At 35.9% G+C, this 19716-nt stretch overlaps 3 protein-coding genes across 6 annotated transcripts; 1 reads left to right on the top strand and 2 right to left on the bottom strand.

Moving 5' to 3' along the window:
- The first annotated feature begins 194 nt into the window (after positions 1-194).
- On the top strand, positions 195-5496 carry LOC104766722 (E3 ubiquitin-protein ligase MBR1). Of its 3 annotated transcripts, none has more exons than XM_019241571.2 (9): positions 195-408; positions 551-679; positions 761-876; positions 1295-1363; positions 1476-3200; positions 3893-3943; positions 4303-4401; positions 4474-4620; positions 5150-5496. In XM_019241571.2, the coding sequence occupies exons 5-9, from the start codon at positions 1542-1544 to the stop codon at positions 5282-5284; spliced, it is 2091 nt and encodes a 696-aa protein (XP_019097116.1). In that variant the 5' UTR covers positions 195-408; positions 551-679; positions 761-876; positions 1295-1363; positions 1476-1541; the 3' UTR covers positions 5285-5496. The 3 variants fall into 3 exon arrangements, with proteins under 3 accessions (XP_019097116.1, XP_087357072.1, XP_019097117.1); XM_087500946.1 differs by having other exon boundaries at positions 205-408; positions 761-831; XM_019241572.2 differs by having other exon boundaries at positions 208-679; positions 761-831.
- A 3380-nt stretch (positions 5497-8876) lies between these two features.
- Positions 8877-11318, bottom strand: LOC104766724 (uncharacterized). The gene is made up of 2 exons (XM_010490663.3): positions 11037-11318; positions 8877-10868 (listed from the first exon to the last, which is right to left on the bottom strand). The coding sequence occupies exon 2, from the start codon at positions 10856-10858 to the stop codon at positions 9392-9394; it is 1467 nt and encodes a 488-aa protein (XP_010488965.1). The 5' UTR covers positions 10859-10868; positions 11037-11318; the 3' UTR covers positions 8877-9391.
- Positions 11319-12226: 908 nt separating this feature from the next.
- Positions 12227-13918, bottom strand: LOC104766726 (thioredoxin M3, chloroplastic). 2 transcript variants are annotated; one of them, XM_010490664.3, is made up of 2 exons: positions 13555-13918; positions 12227-12821 (listed from the first exon to the last, which is right to left on the bottom strand). In XM_010490664.3, exons 1-2 carry the CDS (start codon positions 13769-13771, stop codon positions 12502-12504), a joined length of 537 nt encoding a protein of 178 aa, XP_010488966.1. In that variant the 5' UTR covers positions 13772-13918; the 3' UTR covers positions 12227-12501. The 2 variants fall into 2 exon arrangements, with proteins under 2 accessions (XP_010488966.1, XP_010488967.1); XM_010490665.3 differs by having other exon boundaries at positions 12227-12818; positions 13555-13859.
- Between the last annotated feature and the right edge of the window lie 5798 nt (positions 13919-19716).

The following is a 19716-nucleotide window of genomic DNA, read 5'->3' as shown; positions in this document are numbered from 1 at the left end:
TTGTCACAAAAACAAAAACTACTAAAGAGAAATTGGCAACTTGATTGAAAGATAACAATGTTGTGGGCCTTGTGGCATAGAAAAATTAAGGCATACAAATTATTATTACCGTGACAGTTGTCTTCTACAAATTTTGTATTATTAATTAAAAATAAAGAAGAAAGGTAGCTAAGAGGGGAGCCTAGGACAGCACCATATAGACCCATTGAGACAAGTGACGTCCTGCAAAATCTTACAACTAAATTAATGACAGAGATGATTCATTCTATAAAGCACCAAACTTTTTATTTTAGTAATTTTTCTTATAGAAAGAAAAAAATCATATCTTTCCAAAGTTTTTTTTTTATTATTACAATAACTTATTATTATGTAAGAGATTTTTGGTAAAAAATTTGTCACATGAAATCTGTACGTCTCTGAATCCTTCTCTTCTTCTCTTCCTCTCTTCCTCATCCATTGCTTATGTGCTTCTTCTTCTTCTTCGTCTTTCTCTACGTATTCTGAGAAAAGTTTGCTTTTTTTTTTTTGTTTGTTGTGATAATCGAAACAGACTGGAACCTAAAGAATCGTGCAGAGGAGAGGACACCACCACCCCACAAATTGAAACTACCAAAAGTTTTTTAATTTGATTTCAATTGAAACTTTTGAGGCCTATTTGATTCTCTTGGGATATTTGCAGGTACCATTTCTCTCAATCTTATGAAAAAAAACTCACCTTTTTGTTTTCGTTTTGTCTCTAATTGGGTGTTTGGTTGTCCAGATCGTTGTGATTTTGGTTTGGGATTTTGATGCATTGCAATAGCTGGACGGATCGGGATTGACCCACTTAAGGTTTTCATCTCAAGATTTGAAATTTTCAACTTTGGCATTGGATTTGTAAGTAACTTGATTTTGGTTTGGTATTGAAACAGAAAATGTGCTTCTCATGGTTCTTTTGTGATTATGTAATTAGTATCAGAACTCCTATGGTTTTTAGTTCTCAATGCTAGTTATTGAAGAAGTTTGACAATATTTATTTACTCTTTGTTGTGTCAAAAATGAGCATAGCTGTTATATATACACATTTTGTTAATCTTTTGATTGGAGTTTTATGTTGAAGAATCCATTAATGAAGTTTACAAGTTAAGCAGAAGTGGTAGTTTGCTAGTTCTCTTTAGGAGTTTCTTTATTGTTACTTTGTTAGTTGTTACTCTAATGTATGTCAACTAGTTTGATGAGGTTTTGGTTCTTAGTTCCTCATTTGACTTTTGTGTGAAAGTTTCTGATCTTACCTTTTTCTTGTACCATAATGCAGAAGCTATAGTTGGAGCCTGAGCGAAGCCTGAAGCTAGAGAAAGCTGGTTGGCCTCCTATGATAGTAATGGTAAATGGGGTGCTCTTGTTTCAGTTGTGTTACTTCTTTTCTTAAGTTCTCTCATTTATGGATTTCTAACGCATGTTTATTTTATTGTCTGCTTTCGTTTTTGTGACTCTAGGTCTCGTCAGTACCCTTGTAACTTCAGATCTATTTACTGGAAAGTGTTTGTGTTCTAGTCAAAGGTATGAATCCAATGCAAGGGCCACGGAGTAATGGTGGTTCATCTACTGATGTGAACCAGGCAGATGGTGAATCGATTTACTGCACAGAGACCAATTTGAGTAACATTCTGAATCCAGCAGACACTGGGTTTCCAAACAATAGTATTCCTTCAGGACGACCAACTTACGCTAGTTCGAGTTCTCATGCTGCTCAAGAACATAACTGGTGGAGGTTGGGTGAATCCAGTTCTTCTGATCAGGTCAATTCCATTGGAATGAAGACAAATCACCAGCTGCCTCAAGATGCTTCTCATCACTTTGTTGGCTATGGATCTGAGGGAAGGCAATTAGGTTTGAATAGTATGTTGGTACATGGAGAGGTTCATGCTGGCAGTCACATCAGAAATGGGCCTTCTTTCTTGCGCGGTTCAAGCTCTAATCCTATCACACAGCATGTAGATATGAGTATGGACATGGATAGCGATAATTGTATTGCGCAGACTTCCGGGGTAGTTAACCGTCATAATAGCTATGGGAGTTCTTTAGGAAGCTCAATCCAGGCTGCTGGGGAGAGTAGCAGTGGTCCTGCTTCTTCATTTGGTGGTTGGGGTTCATCCTGCAAAAGAAAAGCTCTTGAAGGATCCCCTAGTCATTCTTTATCTGGTGAAACTCCTAACCGCCTTGTTCAGAGTGAAAATAGTGCTTCGCATAGAGGTCTTGCTCAATATGGTGCTTCAAGTAGCTTAAGTTTGGCTACACCCTCACAAAGTTCTCCAAATGTTACTAATCATTTTGGCCGGACAGAACAAATGTTTGGATCTGGTGGTGGAAGAGCAGTTGCAGCCAGTGCTTTTCATTCTACAAGGAACACTGACACCTTATCTAGAGCTGGTAGACGATCAAATCCCAGGCAGCCTCAGGAGTCCATAGCATTCAGCATATCACATGCTGGAACTTCTGTGCCTCCCACTGGTTCTTTGCAACAGAATTTACCATTAAACGCTCCTTTTGTAGATCCTATAGATGTGAGATCAACACCAATTACTAGTGGAAGCACTGGTGAGAATCAGACAAATATAGTCCACCTCCCTGCTTTGACCAGAAATATACACCAATTTGCTTGGGATGCTTCTTTCAGTTCCAGAGCTAGCAGTTCCTCGGGTATTGGGATGCCTGCAGAACAAGTAGAACCACAGTGGGAAACATCGAGAAGCAACCCAGAGCAGCCCTTGTTTGTACCTGCAACTGACATGAGACATCCAGAGCATGATCTTTGGAGTTTCACACATGGATACCCTGGTTCATCTATAGATCCTCCATTTGTTCCTCGAGCAGGACCGAGTTCAGATATTCATGTGCCACAGCCTAGTCCCTCATGGATTCCTCCTCAGAGTGCCTCACTAAATATTCCATCGAGAACATCAGAACTTTCTCCTTGGTCTTTATTTCCTAGTATTGAATCTCAATCTGCTAGTCATGGTGCCTCTCTTCCGTTATTACCCGCAGGCCCTTCTGTTCCGTCCAATGAGGTGACAGTGCCATCGGGTTCTAGTAGCCGGAGCCATCGCTCACGGCAAAGAAGATCAGGGATGTTATTGGAGAGACAAAATGAACTTCTCCACCGTCACTTAGGGAGGAGCTTAGCTGCTGACAGTAATGGAAGAAATCAAATTATTTCCGAGGTATGGCTTCTATAAAATACTGACTCTTCTATGATAGTTTGCTCGATGCTATATATGAGTCTTTGTAGCATCTTTCACTATCTTTCATTATCCAATGGTTTGATAGGATAATCCTTCCCACCTAAGTATCACATGTTATGAATAAATGGGAGTTAAAGGTGTGCATTTTTAGGATGTTATGTGTGTCTGATTGAAACTCAGGGAGTTTTTTTGTTTAGTTGGTCTTCTTTTTGTTTTAAGGGTTTCTTGTGATTTATTTGTAGAATCTAAATAGGCTTGAGTACGTACCTGTTGGGTGTGAATTGATCTGGTTTTGTACTTTTTGTGGTCTAACTTTATATAGATGTAGATTTTTACAAATTGATTCGTGCATTGTCTGCTTTTAAGCTTTTTTTGCCAATTATTTTTAATATATGTCTCTTCGGAAAGTTATAACTTTAACTATATGAGAGCTAGAGCTAGAGCAGTTTGATGCACTCTGATATGACTTCCATATAAAACCATTTTGATGTCTTACGATTTGTGAATGCTTGTTACCTTCTAGTTTATATACCTTCTTTGCAACTGCTCGTGAAATTTGATAAAATGTGTGTTTGCAGTTTGTACGTTATAGTTGGAGATGTATTTAATTTTGATGCACTTCGATAAGTATTTTAATAGTGAGTTGCTCTTATTCCTGTATTTTTTCGCAGATACGTCAGGTGTTGCACGCCATGAGAAGGGGGGAGAATTTACGTGTTGAGGTATGATTTTGACACGAGTGATTTCTGACGCTCCTGCCTGTTAATAATGCCTTAATGGATAAAACATTCCATTTCTTGGTATATCTGTTGTCATGTTGTGTGCTTTTTCAATCTCGTGTGTCCTTGGCATCATTTTTAAGACGCAATGCCTTTCCATTAGTAGTGTTTGTTTTATTACTTTTTAGCCGTAGTGTCTGACGTTTTTGTAAGTTACAGTGTATCACACTTTAAAGTATTATAGGGCAAAAACACTATGAACCAATTTTTATGCATTTGTGGTTCCTTTTCACTATTTATTTCCTTTCTAAATCATTATATATGTAGCTAATCAACTTTTTCTTTTTTTATAATTCGATAAGGATTACATGGTGTTAGATCCACTTATCTACCAGGGTATGACTGACCTGCATGATAGGCATCGGGAAATGCGGCTTGATGTTGACAACATGTCGTATGAGGTAGTATAACTTTCTTTGACTGTTAGTGGCAACTTTCTCATTTTTACCAACAACATGTGAGAATGAATGTAGGAGCTATTGGCTCTTGGGGAACGCATAGGAGATGTGAGCACTGGGCTAAGTGAAGAGGTCATTTTGAAAGCAATGAAACAGCACAAACATACATCTTCTTCTGCTGAATTGCATCAGGACATCATAGAGCCATGCTGCATTTGTCAGGTATTTGATTAAGAATGAACTATAAGTATTTTGACTCCCGTAACTATTTCTTGTGTGATACTTACCGACTAATTTGATAAGCATAAAGATAAATAGTAGTTGGTGTTGCTGAGCTTGCTTCCATTACTTCTCTTTACTTATGGAGTGAAATAGGATACTATACATAACATAGGTTGTATTAGAGTGTCGGGGTGTTTGGTCTTTGGTTTGTTGGGAACCTTTTGGGCTTTGCACTTCATTCTTAACACTACTCCCTGAGCTGGTTTGTTTCATCTAATAATACTCCTCCGCAATCTGTTTTGTTACTTGAGGCTGCTTTGTTTTCTATTAATTTCATTTCCTTGATATTGTTGTCATCATAGATGATGGTGTGCCATAATGAAACTAGCAGAATTAGTAGCTGAACCAATATAGCATAGAAGGGTTTGTTTATTGAGTTAGTCTCTTCTGTGTCTATTTTTATGTTGACATTGCACTAAGTCTCAACTCAAGAACTGAGGTGAAAAAGCTGTTGCTGCTATTTTGACAGGAAGAGTATGTCGAAGGTGATAATCTTGGAACCTTGAAATGTGGCCATGAGTTCCACAAGGACTGTATCAAGCAATGGGTTATGATCAAGAATCTCTGCCCCATTTGTAAGACAGAGGCGTTAAAGACGCCATAGTATGTATGCATGTCTCCATCTCCATCAAGAATCTCTGCCCCATTCATAACCATTGCTACACCCAAAAAAAAAAAAAAAAGAGATCTTAAAGTTCTGTTATATCCGAATATCTCACATGAGAATTAATTGCTATGCTTAACTCAAACTGTTCAAAGAACATTATGACAATTTCATAAATATCCATGGCGAATAGAATATCCCCATTTTTACTAGAATCCTTTGTAATGACTACTAATAGCTGATGGTTAAGGGACAACAATTGTACCAAAATTGGCAATGGAGCCGTACATAGTCTATCATAATATCTTTATCAGCTGCATCTTTGAACAACAACGTTGTTGTCAAATACAAACGAAAACATGTCTACCAGAATTGTCTTATTAACTGCATCTTCCTTACCTTTTGGCACACCAACAAGTTTCACACCGGTTCTCTGACACCCATTTCTGACCCAATGAACGCATTAATTACCCCTACGGTGAGACAGATAACCATCGCACCACTTATCATATGATACAATTGAGTAGCCATTCTTATGTTACTAGCCACACCAGGACATACATAATACATCGGGTGGTACATGGCAGTTTTCAGTATCCTAAAGATCATGTAAATGGGAGAGATATTAAATCACTTCATCATCAACATAGTTATTTTTAATATCAGGAATATTTGTTTTAACTATAGATTTAAACAAATGATTAGTTTCAGTTTTTATCTGAAAATTTGACTATTATTTGATTATGATATCCAAAATCATTAATCATAATAATAATCACAATACTAATCATTAGCATCCTCTCTTCTCTTCTTCGAGTCTCAATTCTCAATTGGAATATAGTATTGGGGAAATTTCTCTAAATTAGGTAAAAAAATGTTCATATAAAAGTGACCCAAAGTCTTACAAGAGGAGCTTAAGAAGGCAGACACTGAAGTTACCACAGCAAAGGAGATACAACTCCCTCGTGCGGGCTTTCTCACCGCTTCAACCACAGAATGCAATCTTTCGTAAAATTCTCGATGTTCGACTAGCTGAGCTCTCCGAGTCTCATAAGCAAAATCACCTTAATAATTTGATAGTAAGCCCTTTGTTTTTGTGTGCGTGTGTAGTTTGAGTGCTTTTTGGGATTTGACGAAATTCTGATTGGATACAGATAAAGAGCTATATAGACTTAGTGAGACTAACGGATGAGATGTCTACGAATGTGTCTAACCTACTTCACTCCCCTCAACAACTATGACAACTACAACTATTTATAGCGATTTGCTGAAAATTGTGAGTGGGTCATCCTTATTTTCTCCCACATTGAATGATTTGATTTTTCCAACTGTGTAACAAACCCTAATTTTAATTTTCAACATGATGAAGAACTGAAAAAAATTGGGGTGCAAATGGTTGCATGGTTGAAGAGATTGAATAGGTTGAATGAATAATTTTCACCATTTGCATTGAACAGGTTGAAGAGGTTGGAAAAACTTATTCAGCCCGTTAAAAAGTTGAAAAAATAAACTAATCCTACAACAAAAATGTTCAACTTGTTCAACCACTATTTTGGAGATGAATGAGTTGAATTTTATTCAACCAGTTTTTTCAATTTTGAGCAACCATTTGTAGCATCGGACTTAAACCATTAAAAGTCCGTATGATATTTTTATATCCTTAGACAACTCCATGGAAAGACTACGTTTCCAAGCAGAAATCCCTAATATACAAAGGGAAATCAAGACCTACACAAATGTCTTAGCTTCTTCCCTAGGGAGTTTTCTTTGTTTGTCACCTTACCATTTCCATTTCATCCGTTACATAAACCAAAGTTTTGACTAATAATTGTTTATATTTTTTTGTATAGGTAATTCATGTAATTAACCATGACCGATTCGGCGTTCTAAACCGTTTTCTTTGTCTATCTAGATTCTTCAACTTTTTCTTAATACTGTTTATTTTTCGGTTCTTAGGATCATGTACAAATGTTGTTCCAAAAAAAAGATCATGTACAAATGTCATTAATAAAGGACGATCTATGGTTAAAAATGATGGCCCTTGTCACCCACGGTATGTTAATACACTATTAATATACCATGTTCAATTAATATTACATCTTATATTTAAATAAAATAGAAGTATCCCAACATTTTTCTTTCTTTAGATTGTTGTTGGCCAATTGTATCTGCAGCGCTTGTTTCCACTAGCAGACACCTCTCGATGAACGACACAACTCATGTTGAGTATTCAAGTCATTACTTGGTGGATTTCATCATATCGTAATTACATCGTTTATCTAGAATGTCAACTCACTTTTGCTATCCTCTACATATGAAGGATGCATTGAAGTTTTTCATCAACAATACATTTGAAAGAGAAGATGTGAAAAAGATGTAAGTACAGCTGAATCTTCAAACTTACTATGATACATCAAAGAAGCGATCACATTGGATAAATTTGAAGAAGTTGTTAAGCATTATAGTGCAACATCCCTTTGCGTGTGATATTCCGATTTTCGAACCAGAGTATGGTAAATAGGAGATGTAAGTTTTAAATATTTTAAAAATCAAACATTAAATCAGATTTGTTTTACATATCAATTTTTTTTTTTTTTTTTTGCATAAAATTTACCATAAACCTACTCGAATTTCTTGATATAAGTCACATCATTCTGGAAACCTTCTTGGTAGGGGTGTAGAAGAAGAAAATAGGGAAAATATATTTTTGCTTAGATTAAGTCTGGGTGAGCTTGGTTTCAAGGGAATCTTGAAGATTTCCATCAAATTTATGTTGATGTGCCTCGTCAGTCGTACTAAACGTGTTGAATGTGGTGTTGAATGCGATGTGAGTATGGAATGTCTATTTCAGCTCATGGATAATTTTGTCTACTATCCCTCTTGTCTAAGGAAGAGGAGGTTCAGAGGTCAAGAATTTCTGGAAGACTGTGGTGATTTCAATGTTTGTTATATTGTTTGATCTGTTTGTCTATCTTTGTTTCTAGATTAAGTGTACAACTCAATTATTTGCCAAAATTTGGTTGAGAATATGACTCAATTATTTGTGAAAACAAAAAAATAGAATTGTGTCGACTTTTCAGTTTTTTTAGACATTTGTGTATGTCAAGCTCCGAGCTGACCCTTATTAGCAAAATTCTTGGCTTCACACTGCTTTTGAAAAAAATATTAACTATCCTCCTATGATACCATGGATATGCTATTATTGCAAGGAAAAGACAGAAGAGTACATTCAAGCAAAGTATTATTAAAGGCTTAAAGCAAAGTAAAATATATATGGTGGTGACTTAGGTCATCTGTCTATCTCCAACTTATCTCTATATTCATCTACAAAATGAAGTTTGGAGTCAAATTTGCTCTAACCCATTACTAATTTTTATCTTTAAAATAAAATCTCCATTTGTTCTTCTATATTTTAAAATTCTCTATTTCTAATTTACACTAAAATATGAAAATTTCCAAAAACCCAAAAATAGAGCAATGGGCTGGAGATGATCTTGACCCCAATATACTCGAGGCTTTGAAATAACGGATTCGAAGGGAGTACGCACGATAAAGAAGCAATAAAGACGAACCAAACACAAAGACACAAGCGTTGTAAAAAAACCTAAAGGGTTTATTACTTCAATTCGTTAACTAAAAGTATAAAGGAACAAACAACTTGGGCATAACTCCCATATATACTGATTGTTGAGGTATAACATTGACATGCCTTTCTCATTATGTTCCTTGTTTCCAAATTCTCGAGGAAAAAAAAAACACTACTGAAATGCTTTTGCAATGCAGAATCAAAGCTTTCTGTGAAACTTTTTGTCCTAATGGAAAAGTACAAACAGAGCACATACAATAATACTGGGTTGTTCCCAACGAGAGAGCGTAAATGGCTCATAAAACGCACTGCCTGACTCGTTACGGCTTGCAATGCAGAATCAACGCTTCCGTTCCGTGTGAACATTTTTTTCTGGGGAAAGAGTAGACTGTAGAGAGCATATCAATAATACGGAGAGCTTCTAGGCGAGGAGCTTACATTGCTTGTCACCAATGATAGAGAACCTTGGATGCGGCTCACAAAACGCATTGTCTGATTGTTATACGAACGGTTCGGGTCCTCTAAAGCGCCCCGATGAGTTTGCTCCCTGTAGCAGGATCTTCATAAATGGCAACAACATCCCTGAACTTGTCAAAGAGCTGCTCCAAGTGATTCACACCCATCTTGTTGTAGTCCAATGGCCTCTTGTACCTTAGCTTGTATATCGCCTCAAAACAATCCATCTGTACCCGACAACAATAGCTCACCAAAATGTCCTGTAGCTCGAGTTTGAACTCTTCCAGATTCCTCTCGCTCTCAACCGAGCCCGTGTCTGACAATTCATCAGAGGAGACTCTTCCATAAGTAGTCTCCTCGTTTGGCTCTTTCCCTTTCTTCTCTCTTCTCAGCAGAACCACAGGGGAAGAGGGAGAGATGACGCTCGGCTTGGCGCTGAGCAGATAAACAAATCTCTTGTTGCCTTTACCATCCACTGCAATCACATCCCCCATCTTTTTGAACAGATCCACAAGCTTAGACACACCATAGTCCGATACAAACAAAGGTTTGCTGAAGTTCCTTTGGTATTCAGAAGGAATACGCATGAGAGGAATACACCCACCTGAAAGCTCAAGCAGCTTCACGATTTGTCCCTTGAGACCGTTTAAATCTCCCGGCGCTACCCACATAGTGGACTCAAGGTGACCAGGAGGAGGAGGAGGAGGACAAGCCAGAGACTCCCTTGAATTGGATGGACAACACGACACTGCACTGCCACTATACTCGTTGTGAAACTGCGAGACCATAACAGAGGACTCTCTTGCGTTACTATAACAGTTACCTCTATAGAGAATGGTTTCACCTTCATCCAAGTTACCGTTATCATTACCATTGCATCCCACGAGATATGGCACTTGCACAACACGAGGTTTAGGTAACGGCACAAAGCCTTCACCATGAACAATACTGTGCCAATCCCAAACAAACTTACCAGCACTAGACAAAGCAGCATTCACATAAACACCAGAAGGTAACACAAGAATCACAGTGTACCCGCGCTGACCCAATATATGAAGCGCAGGAGCGAAATCAACATCTCCAGATATGAGAACGATAGTAGCAGGCGGCTTGTTATCAAGAACAAACAAGAACATATCAATCAAAATCGCCTTATCAGACGCATCTTTCCTACCGTTTGGTACATCAACAAGCTTCACACCAGTTCTTTGACAACCTTCTCTAACACGACGAGGAAACCCATTGAAATCACCATAAGCTGAGAATGTAACCACTGGACCTGATATCAAAGGATGCAACTGAATAGCCGTTCTTACGTTACTAGCCACATCTTCAGGACGCACGTCGCTAGGAACGGGGCAGTTCTCAATGTCCCAGAGAACCGCCACGGGACCGTCGGTGAGAACACGTCTCTGAGAAGCAATCATGTTTAAGTCCGCCGTTGAGTAGTTTAACTTTTGTTGAGAATCAACAGAGACTAGAGCTGTTGCTGCTGATGGATTACAATAACTTGACATAGCTTTTCTTATCATCAAAAGGTTTCTGGAATTATCATTAAAAAAAAAAAAAAAACTCGATTAGGGTTCTTCTGGATTGCGAGTTTAGCTACAGAATACAGATTAGTGAACGATTAAAGCTTGATTACGTAAAGTTACATATATAAATATTTCGAGAAGGACCAAAAGCAGAATCGGAAACCAAAAATTATACCTGATTCAGGGGGAGAGACACGGATCTGGAAGATTGAATGGAATACACAAAAGCGCAAAGGATACGAGTTTATACAGAAATGGCGGATTAATAGTTTGATTCTCCTCTCAATTCTTCTTCTTCTCCGGCGTAAGATTATACAGAAATGGGGGATTTTAGGTTTTTTTTTCGTTTTAAGGTTCTACAAAAGTTGTTTTTTGATGGGAGGGGGTTGGTAATAGCCAGGCAAGAGAGTCGGTGAAACTACTATTAAAGTCTCTTCCATCCCAAAGGATATATCCCAATAATAAATGTTTTTGATTTTTTTAAATACTAAAAAATAAATAATATCATTTGCATTTGGCCATTTGAAATGTCTTCTGTTGATGTTGGCCAACACTATTTCTCTGAAATATAAATATTTTAATTAATTTAAATTATATAGCTATGCAACATAATATTAATGAATTCAATCAATTCTACACATTGTTACTAATTATCAAAATTATTCAAACAGAATTAGAAACAAAAACATTAAATTTTCACATATCTTTATATTGGAAACATAAAGACTTAAATAATAGATTTAAGTTAAACAAAGTTGCTTTCAAAAAAGAAAAAGTTAAACAATGTAGTTATGCCACATCATACTTAATTTAAAATTTAACAATTTAGTAAATACTACAAAAAGGTATCTAAATATCACACAAACTCAAACAAAAAAAAAATTAGAGAGAAGCAAAAGAAAATATCTTAATACTTTAGAGTTGAGAAAAAAAGAAGTTAAAACCTAATTATTATTTTTATTATATTTTTTCTATCAACTTTGTTTTGCATTGTCATTTCAAATTTGTTGTATATCTTTTATACTTATTTGGCTAAGATAATTGTTGCCAAGATATTTTGAAGTAATTTTATTTTATTATTATTATTCAGAAAATAATACAACTTTTTTATTTCTTTCCCTCTATTGAGAGAACAATGATTATTCCAACCCAAAATTATTTTGGAATAACTTCAGACAAAATATCTCTTCATTCTCACTTTCTCTAACGATGAACGGCTTTTACTAACCTGTCTCCTCCATGCGTCCTAAGGACACCGTCTATATCAAATGCTAATGAGTAATGAAGCGGATAAAAGCAAACACAATACCAACAATAGAAGTGTCTTAGTAGTCTGAGATCACTCAAGTTCAAACGAAAAGAAAATTTAGAACAATAAGATCATCAATAAAAGAAGGAAGATATACGTATTCACAATACTTCCTGAGCCATCTTTCCACAAACCCAACAGTTATATTCACAAGAGTATAAAAGAAGTAACAAAGAAAAGATAGAGGTTCAAACTTAAGACAAAAGACCAAGAGCAATCGAGTCTCAATGAGATATTAACCATATCGAAATGGAGCGATTTGTAATCTCCCAACAATATCTTTTGATCAACGTGGTAGTGTAGAGTTTCTCATCAACGATTTTAAACTTCTTCATGAGTTCAAGACTCTTTCAATGGCTGAAATGTAGAACTCTTTGGGCATTGTACCCATGATGGACTCTCGTTTCTCCCCGTTCTTGAAGAGCAGAACTACTGGCACAGCTTTGATCTCGTACTCTTCAGCTACCAACAAGTCACTGTCTGCATTCAAGACATAGCTTTTCAGTTTTCCGGCATAATCCCCAGCTATTTCGTCTATTATCCTGTGGACCATCCGACATGGACCACACCAACTCGTGTAGAATTCTACTAGCACCGGCGTTTCGCTTTTCAAGACTGAGTCTTCCCACGACCGTCCTGTAACTTCAGCTGCTGCACATAGTCAAACCAAAAAAAGAAAAAAGAAAAAACGAGACTTGAGGATGGCTAAACTTAATAGTTCTTTGTGTCATACTAATAATCGAAAGGCTATCACAAAGCAGTGTCCTGTGTATCACATACCACAACATGTCAACCTAAGCATCTACTAATCATCCATCATTGTTTGTTACTTTTTTTTTGCTAAGCTGTAATGAAAGTAGATTAGAGTTGTACCAAGTCATAAAAACCAGAAGAGAACATAAGAAGAAACTGGGGTAGTAAAAAGCATTTGGAACCACACGTAAGAAACATGTCTTACTAATTTCAATCCCACATGTATCATCAGATGAACTTTGATTAATTACCCTTACTTAGTTTCTCCTACAAAGCTTTCTATAGTCTCAATCTATGCAAGATCTTCACACTGTTCTGATTCTGTTTCTTTGTCTCCTTGAACCTTGCAGATGAGCATAAAGAAAACTAGCTAGAACTAGATCAAGAAATTGAAAACATTTTGGCATAGACGAGAGGCTAACCAAAAAAGTAGAGTCTAAATCAAATTTAAAAGAATAGCAGATTCCAAAGAGCATTCAATTGATAAAATTCTCCGATTTCTATTTAGTCTGTTTAAGTAGCCAAAGTGTGAGATCACTGATCAAAGAACCAAAGAAGATACGCATAATTCATAAACCCGTACTTGAAGATCGAAGCAATCAATTGAAGTAATCAGTATATATGTATGTACCTCGAGAATCACGGGCGCAGAGAGGTGAGAGACGAGAGCGAGAGTTAAAAGAAGATAGGAGAGATCGTCTTTGGGAGAGAAGGAGAGATCGAGGGGAGAAGCTGGTTGTTACTGGGAAGAGACGCCAAGGAGAGGAAGTAGATCGAACTGAGTGAAATCGAGTGGATTTGAAACATATGGAGAAAGAAGAAGAAGAAGAAGAAGAAGAAACCGCCATTGAAGAAAGAAGATCAAAATCTCACAAAAAATTCTCAGAACTGATGAGAGAGGTGGGTCCACCATGTACAACGAACTTACACTTGTGGATATAATATCTAGATATTCACCGAGGTATACCGCAAAGCCATTTTTTTTAATAAAACAATATAATTTGTTTTATAGATTAACTATATATATAATGAATGTTTAATTTGTGTATTTTTAAATTTACAATCTTATAAATATAAATATATTAGTTAGTATAGAAATTAGAAAGTATTTTGTTTAAAGTTTATTTTTTTATATTATAGTACAATATACAATTAAATAAGTAATGATTTATAAAAAGAATATACTATGTTTTTATTTATAAATAGTAGTATTTTTATTATTTTAAAATTTTAAAATATATGTAGAAGATAATTTTGTATTATAGTTTTATATGTTTTATATATAAAGAATCAGTTAACTTCAGTATATATAGTTTTGTTGTGAAATGCAAATAAAAATTGTTAACAGTTATTTGTTTGATATGAATTCCACATTGTTTTTATTTTAATAAACTTTGGTTATTAAAATGGTTCCAAGATGTGTGTATATAATTTGTTAGAAATGGAAAAATAGCTATTTGAACCAAAAAAAACTAATTCAGTATACTAATTACTTACAGATATATATTACGTAATTGACTTTTGTTTTAAAGTTAACTAATATTGGTTTTTTTTTGTTTTGTCAAGACCGACACAATTGTTCTTGTTTTTATTTGACAAAACAAATCTATCATCTTCTTCGTATTTGTTTTATCCCGTCCATTGTGACATTTCTGTCCATCTTGATTTTTAGTCTATCGATTTCATCATCCTTATTTGTCATAATTCGTCTACAGATATCAATGCGTTGAGATCGAAATTCTTGGCCATAGATCCTCCTCCATGATTGAAAATCAATTCGTTTATTGATTAGGCCGATTGTTTAGGAAATGTATGTATGGAGAAAATATTGTTTTGTAAAATTGGAAACTTAATATTAATTAAATTAACTATAAACTTAATACTTAATGTTAAAGGGGATGATTATTGTTTTAGAAATTTTATTATGATAGGAAATCTTGTTTCCAAAAATTGAAATTTAAAATTAATTAAATAAATGAAAAACAAATTAATAATTAATGTCAATGGCATGCTTGTCAATAGGTTTGAACTTCAGGATTTATTTCATAAATGTCTCCAAAAATGTATATATATATATATTTTTAGTTTTCTTTATTTTAACTATGAATAAATAATAAATTTCAAATACTACTGTTTAAAAGACTCGGTTGAACCAATCTAAACCAAAATCAACAACATATTGTACTAGTTAATTTGGGGTATTCAGTTGAAAACAACAATCCAACTACATTACATTTAAATCCGTAAAAGAAAAACTACATCCCTCAAGTTAGAATTTTGAATGGAGAGTTGCATTCAATCTAATTTTCACGATATTTTAAATAATTTTGATGATTTTAAAAAAGTTGATATGATTTGTCAAAAAAAAAAAGTTAATAGGATTTATTCTAAAATTCTTTCAAATTTCATATATAACCATGAGATTTGGATTTCAGTATTTTTAACTTAAAAAATATTTTCAAATCTTCCACAATCCCTAAAAATTATTAAAGTCCAAATGCACAAACTATTTTGAATAACAGTGGGTTTTAAGATAAATTTTTAAATCATTAGTTCAATAACAGTAAATTTCAATAAAAAAATTTAAAATCTATGATTGAATAACATAAGATTTGTAAATTTTATACAAATCACTTAAAGTGTCAAATTGAATACACCACATTTATGTATTAATTTGTTTTTATCATATGATGTACAAAAAGGTAGAACTCTCAATTGGTCGGTTCGTCTGTGGACGAGCCCAGGTCCAAATCGTTATGGGCATGTCATGGTTACACCAAAAAACAATATGGTCTTAATGGACAAAAGACCAATTGGGCCAGACAAAATGGAGATAACCATTCAGACAATAGACAGCCCAAATTCTTAAAAATCTTAGGTTTTAAAATTTGGTGAAAATTAATTTCATCTATAATTTCATTCTTCTCTTCTTCGAACCTCCATCTCTTCGAATCTGGATCTGCATTCCTTTTTCCGAAGCAAAAGCAAGTAACGATTTAGTGGTTTTTTTTTTGCGATTATTCATTAGATTTTATGGAATGAGATTGATGTGCTTGTTTGATTTCGTGAAGAATGAGATTATTCTTCTGAGCTATCTCAAAAAATTTCTCGTTTTTCGAAATTGTTTATGTGAATTTGGTTGTTGAATTGTGATACGAAGTCTGATATATGGTATTTTTTTTATCAGTTTTGAGTCTTTGTTTTCTCTCTTATTTAATATTTTTTATGAGTCAAAACGTGTTTCTCGAGTTTTTAGAGGTTTTAGAACACTTTGAAGGAAAATGGAGGAAAATGAGTCATTCTGGATACAAACAAGCATATGAGATAGACGTTGGCCCACATGGAAACCCATTAGTCTAAGAAGTGACCTGCCTGGCTAAGCAACTCTAGTTCAAACAAGAAAGTATTAAGAACACAAGATTGTTTAAGAATAACTCTCTTATTAGCTTAAAGAAAATAACTCAAAACTTTAAGCTCTCTCGCACAATCTCTCAATCTTAATCTCTCAAGCTCATAGGTTTACCACACCTTGGTAACTCTATATATATAGAGATTAATCCTAATACAAATTATATTTATGTTTAGATAACTCCTAAACATAGGCTAATCCTAATCCTTTAGGGAACCATTACTCGGTAGGATTAGGATAACTTCAAACTTAAGCTATCTTTTCCTTCAAGCTTATCCCAACAATCTCCCCTTTAAGCTTGAAGTCCTTCCTTGACATGCTATGAACTCCAATGTGATTCATCATATCCTTGAACCTGTTCTTATCAAGTGCTTTGGTTAAGATATCAGCCTTTTGTTCAACTCATGGAACATGTGATACTTCAACATGTCCATTTTCAACACACTCCCGAATGAAGTGGTACCGCCGGTGAATGTGTTTACTATGACCATTGAAGACCGATTCTTAGTGAGCGCTATTGCGGATTTGTTGTCAACTTGTATTATCACCCTCTCACAATCTATTCCGACGATTTCAGCAAAGAGATCTTGAAGCCAAATGGCTTGTTTAGCAGCCTCTGTAGCCGCCATGAATTCAGCTTCACATGAAGATAGTGCCACCACTTGTTGCTTTTGAGAGCACCATGTGATTGGACCATCATTAAAGTAAAAAACATGACCGATTGTGCTTCTTCCATCATCAACATCCACAATGTGACTACTGTCGATGTATCCTACAAGACCCGTTTTCCCTCCTTGCTCAAAACAGAGTCCAAAATCAATCGTTCCTCGAAGATATCTCAGAACTTGTTTCAGTGCAGCTCCATGTGATTCTCTAGGTTCCTTCAAGTATCGGCTCAGAATTCCTATAGAGTATGAGAGATCAGGCCGTGTGTGTAGCAAGTATCTCAAACAACCAATGTTTTTCTGATACAGTCGCTCGTCAATACGCCTTGGATCTTGTGTTCTAGACAGCACCAAACCAGGTTCCATTGGTACAAGAACTGAGTTACACTCACTCATTCCTGCTTCTGCTAGAATTTTCTTTGCATACGTCTCTTGTTTTAACAGAATCCCATTAGCTTCTTGAAAAACCTCAATCCCGAGATAGTAAGTGAGCTTATCTAGATCACTCATCTCAAATTTTCCTCCCATCTCTTTCTTGAAGTTAAATATCAACTCAAGGCTAGAACCAGTAACAAGTAGATCATCTACATAGACCGCCACAATGAAAAGATGTTCCTTGTGTCGTTTCCTGTAAAGAGATGGTTCTTTATTGCATCGTTCAAACTTCAAATCCCCAAGAATGCTATTTAACTTGATGTTCCAAGCACGAGGTGCTTGTTTAAGCCCATAGAGTGCCTTGTGTAATTTGTAGACCTTTCTCTTCACTGTCTTTGACAACAAATCCTTCTGGTTGAGTAACATATACATCTTCTCTCAAATCTCCGTGAAGAAATGTCGTCTTTACGTCTAGATGGTGAATCTCCCAACCACTCGAAGCAGCTAAAGAAATAATGAAACGAATTGTTTCAATTCTAGCAACCAGAGCAAAGACTTCATCAAAGTCAATCCCATGTCTCTGCATATACCCTTTTGCAACAAGCCTCGCTTTGTACTTGTTTATACTGTTATCCACATTGCGTTTTAATTTAAACACCCATTACAAACCAATAGGTTTTACTTCAAAAGGTAAATCGACTAAACTCCAAGTCTTGTTCTTCGTTATTGACCTGATCTCTTCTTCGCAAGCATCTCTCCACACTTTTAACTCTCTTGCTTCTCTAAAATTACATGGTTCTCCATTAGCCACCATTAGAAGATTTTCTCCTTCAATGTCTGCTAACAACACATATTCATTTAAATAACTAGGTCTTCTAACTAGTCTTGCTGATTGCCTTAAAGCAAGTGGCTGTGACTGTGACTGCGAAACAGGATTCTGCAAGGATTCCGACAGTTCTTGCACCTGTTTTGGTTCTCCTATAGTTTCAGTTTCAGACTCATTCGTAGCCTCTTCTTCATCAAGATAATCCTCATTGTTTCCTTCATTCTCTTTGTCCTCCTCTGTTTCATTAGTTACAATTATTGTTTCTCTCACCCCATTGTTACCAAAGTCGCCAAAGCTAAGAGTAAACGTTCCTGATTCTGCAGAATCTTCTTACGAGTTGTTCCACTTCCAGCTTCTGTTTTCCTCAAACACCACATATCTACTGACTATGATCTTCCGGTGTGTCGGATCAAGGAGTCGATATACCTTTGAACCAGGCTCTGTTCCAAGATACATAAGCATCTTTGACCTATCATCGAGCTTCTTGAGGTGTGGCGTCTCGAAGTTAGCATAAGCAATACAGCCAAACACTCGTAAATGCTCCACATTTGGTTCCTTTTCTCTTGAAACCTTCATATGGTGTGTGAAAAACCAAACTTCTTGTTCCCACTCTGTTACTGATGTAGGTCGCATGTCTGACCGCTTCTCCCCATAGATAATTAGGCATGTTCATATGCTTTAAAAGACTTCTGGTCATCTCCATTAGTGTCCTATTCCGTCTCTCAACCACACCATTATGTTGCAGTGTATACGATGCGGTAAAGTGTCTGTTGATGCCTTCCTTCTCGCAAAAACTCAGAAATTCTTGAGACATGAACTCACATCCTCCGTCTGTTCTGAATGTTTTGATCGTAGTTCTAGACTCTTGTTCCACCAAAGCTTTAAACGCCTTGAATTTCTCGAATGCCTCGCTTTTCTCTTTCAAAAGAAAAGACCACATATAGCGAGAATGGTCATCAATTAACACAAAGATATACCTCTTGTCTGCAGGTGTAGACGGTGAGATTGGACCACAAAGATCTCCATGGATGAGCTACAGTGCTTGTGTTGCTCGATAAGACGTTGCTCTCGGGAAAACTTGTCTTGTTTGTTTGCTAAGTAAGCAAGATGCACATGTTTCTTTATCTTTTGGAACACTCGATATCCCAACTACCAGCTCCTTCACTACCATTGTTTTGATTGTTTCAAGACTAACATGTCCTAAAAGTGCTTGCCAAAAACTTGAATCACTACAAGCCAAAAGTTGTAGACACTTAGTATTCTCGACCTCCAATTTGACCTTGTAAAGTCTGTTTCTCGATCGATCCACCCTTATCTAATAGGTTCCCTGCTCGGTCATGTAAGGTAAGAAGACTATCTTTCATCATGACATTGCAACCAGCTTCAGTAGCTTTTCCTAAGCTAATGATATTGCTCTTGAGGTTTGGTATGTAGTAGACGTCATGTAACACCTTACGTTCTCCTTCTTTGGTAATAAACACAATCGAACCCTTCCCTTTTATGTCGATATGTGAATCA

The sequence above is a fragment of the Camelina sativa genome, chromosome 19, assembly GCF_030686135.1.
Source record: "Camelina sativa cultivar CO46 ecotype springtype chromosome 19, ASM3068613v1".
Classification (NCBI taxonomy): Eukaryota; Viridiplantae; Streptophyta; class Magnoliopsida; order Brassicales; family Brassicaceae; genus Camelina; species Camelina sativa.
Note: the sequence above shows the minus strand (reverse complement) of the source record. Positions and strands in the feature narration are given on the sequence as shown.